At 34.1% G+C, this 3,488-nt stretch overlaps 1 protein-coding gene across 1 annotated transcript; it reads right to left on the bottom strand.

Moving 5' to 3' along the window:
• Positions 1 to 737: 737 nt before the first annotated feature.
• Positions 738 to 2,051, bottom strand: EV154DRAFT_487005 (uncharacterized protein; the record flags this gene model as incomplete). The annotated part of the gene is made up of 2 exons (XM_051598922.1): positions 738 to 908; positions 1,842 to 2,051. The coding sequence occupies 2 exons, from the start codon at positions 2,049 to 2,051 to the stop codon at positions 738 to 740; spliced, it is 381 nt and encodes a 126-aa protein (XP_051451913.1).
• Positions 2,052 to 3,488: the final 1,437 nt, after the last annotated feature.

Here is a 3,488-nt window from a genome sequence, read left to right as displayed (position 1 = left end):
AGAGCCCAAGATATTTGTTCTTTAAACAAATATTGTGAACGAACGCTTGGAAGGTTATGTACTTTTTTTTTTTAAATGTATTCAGTTTTTTCTGAATTTCCGAAAATGTAATTTAAATTGTACTATCTCTGTCCAGATTTCGGACCACAGTTATTTTAATATTTTTTCAAGCATCTTTGGCTGTGGGCCAAAGGTATAGGTCCTTTAACCAAAGATTGTGAACGAACCCTTGGCAGGTTATGTACTTTTTTTCTTTTAAATGTATTCAGTTTTTTCTGTATTTTCTGAAAATGTAATTGAAAGTATAGCATTCCTGTCCAGATTTCAGACCAGAGTTATTTTAATATTTTTTCATGCACCTGTGGCCTACAGCCTACAGCCAAATATATTGAACTTTAACCAATGATTGTGAACGAACGCTTGGCAGGTTATACACTTTTTTTTTCATTAATCGACTCCAAATTTCCAGGGCTTTCCAAAAAGCTAATAATATTTGGATGGTTAAATCTCAAAAAAGTTGTACTATGCAGACATTGAACCGAAAATCCAGGCTAAGCTGTGGGTAGTGCACATAGACGTTAAAAATTTTCTATGATGTTTTTTGTGTGCAAAGTTAGGATTAAAAAAGAGTTTGAAGGTTGTAATAGATTGAGGGGTATCTGGATTAACCCAAAGTACAATAAAAATGATAACCCACCTTTGAAAAACCTATGCTAGATTGATATTTGTGTGGTAAGTCACCATGAAAAAGGTCTAGCCAATCTTTGAAGGCTGACTGAGCTTGAACACTTGGCAAATTGTGTAACTTTGTGCCCGGAAATGAATTCAGCAAGTTTCCAGCTTTCGAAAACTGTAAGGTATGTATGGGTAACTCTGTCTAGATATTGCAAGCCGAAAGTTTTAAGCATCTATATGTGTTTCAGGAGTAGAGGTGGATATACTGGTGTTTTAAGCTGTCACAGAAACTGTCACAAATATGTTTGATCGAAGATTGTGAACGAACGCTTGGAAGGTTATGTACTTTTTTTTTTTAAATATGTTTAATTTTTCTGAAATTTCTGAAAATGTGACTGAAAGTATAGCATTCCTGTCCAGATTTTACACCAGAGTAATTTTAATATTTTTTCATGCACTTTTGGCGTAGAGCCCAAGATATTTGTTCTTTAAACAAATATTGTGAACGAACGCTTGGAAGGTTATGTACTTTTTTTTTTTTAAATGTATTCAGTTTTTTCTGAATTTTCCGAAAATGTAATTTAAATTGTACTATCTCTGTCCAGATTTCGGACCACAGTTATTTTAATATTTTTTCAAGCATCTTTGGCTGTGGGCCAAAGGTATAGGTCCTTTAACCAAAGATTGTGAACGAACCCTTGGCAGGTTATGTACTTTTTTTCTTTTAAATGTATTCAGTTTTTTCTGTATTTTCTGAAAATGTAATTGAAAGTATAGCATTCCTGTCCAGATTTCAGACCAGAGTTATTTTAATATTTTTTCATGCACCTGTGGCCTACAGCCTACAGCCAAATATATTGAACTTTAACCAATGATTGTGAACGAACGCTTGGCAGGTTATACACTTTTTTTTTCATTAATCGACTCCAAATTTCCAGGGCTTTCCAAAAAGCTAATAATATTTGGATGGTTAAATCTCAAAAAAGTTGTACTATGCAGACATTGAACCGAAAATCCAGGCTAAGCTGTGGGTAGTGCACATAGACGTTAAAAATTTTCTATGATGTTTTTTGTGTGCAAAGTTAGGATTAAAAAAGAGTTTGAAGGTTGTAATAGATTGAGGGGTATCTGGATTAACCCAAAGTACAATAAAAATGATAACCCACCTTTGAAAAACCTATGCTAGATTGATATTTGTGTGGTAAGTCACCATGAAAAAGGTCTAGCCAATCTTTGAAGGCTGACTGAGCTTGAACACTTGGCAAATTGTGTAACTTTGTGCCGGAAATGAATTCAGCAAGTTTCCAGCTTTCGAAAACTGTAAGGTATGTATGGGTAACTCTGTCTAGATATTGCAAGCCGAAAGTTTTAAGCATCTATATGTGTTTCAGGAGTAGAGGTGGATATACTGGGTTTTAAGCTGTCCACAGAAACTGTCACAAATATGTTTGATCGAAGATTGTGAACGAACTCCATTGGAAGGTTATGTACTTTTTTTTTTTAAATATGTTTAATTTGTTCTGGAATTTCCCTGACAATTGACTGAAAAGTATAAGCATGTCCTGTCCAGATTTTACACCAGAGTAAATTTGAAATATTTTTTCATGCACTTTTTGGCGTAGAGCACCAAGATTATTTGTTCTTTAAACAAATATTGGCACTACGCCAACAAGTGTGACATTTAACATTTTTGGTTTCAATTTGTAGAATGCTATATCTTCCGTTCATTTTAGAAATTTCAACGAAGTACCAAAATTACACTATTCTAATAACCAGAATACGTAACCTTACCAAGCGTTCGTTCACAATCTTCGATCAAACATATTTGTGACAGTTTCTGTGACAGCTTAAAACACCAGTATATCCACCTCTACTCCTGAAACACATATAGATGCTTAAAACTTTCGGCTTGCAATATCTAGACAGAGTTACCCATACATACCTTACAGTTTTCGAAAGCTGGAAACTTGCTGAATTCATTTCCGGGCACAAAGTTACACAATTTGCCAAGTGTTCAAGCTCAGTCAGCCTTCAAAGATTGGCTAGACCTTTTTCATGGTGACTTACCACACAAATATCAATCTAGCATAGGTTTTTCAAAGGTGGGTTATCATTTTTATTGTACTTTGGGTTAATCCAGATACCCCTCAATCTATTACAACCTTCAAACTCTTTTTTAATCCTAACTTTGCACACAAAAAACATCATAGAAAATTTTTAACGTCTATGTGCACTACCCACAGCTTAGCCTGGATTTTCGGTTCAATGTCTGCATAGTACAACTTTTTTGAGATTTAACCATCCAAATATTATTAGCTTTTTGGAAAGCCCTGGAAATTTGGAGTCGATTAATGAAAAAAAAAGTGTATAACCTGCCAAGCGTTCGTTCACAATCATTGGTTAAAGTTCAATATATTTGGCTGTAGGCTGTAGGCCACAGGTGCATGAAAAAATATTAAAATAACTCTGGTCTGAAATCTGGACAGGAATGCTATACTTTCAATTACATTTTCAGAAAATACAGAAAAAACTGAATACATTTAAAAGAAAAAAAGTACATAACCTGCCAAGGGTTCGTTCACAATCTTTGGTTAAAGGACCTATACCTTTGGCCCACAGCCAAAGATGCTTGAAAAAATATTAAAATAACTGTGGTCCGAAATCTGGACAGAGATAGTACAATTTAAATTACATTTTCGGAAAATTCAGAAAAAACTGAATACATTTAAAAAAAAAAAGTACATAACCTTCCAAGCGTTCGTTCACAATATTTGTTTAAAGAACAAATATCTTGGGCTCTACGCCAAAAGTGC

The sequence above is a fragment of the Mucor mucedo genome (genome assembly GCF_025094135.1).
Source record: "Mucor mucedo strain NRRL 3635 chromosome Unknown EV154scaffold_166, whole genome shotgun sequence".
NCBI lineage: Eukaryota > Fungi > Mucoromycota > Mucoromycetes > Mucorales > Mucoraceae > Mucor > Mucor mucedo.
This window is presented reverse-complemented; position numbering and strand designations above follow the sequence as displayed.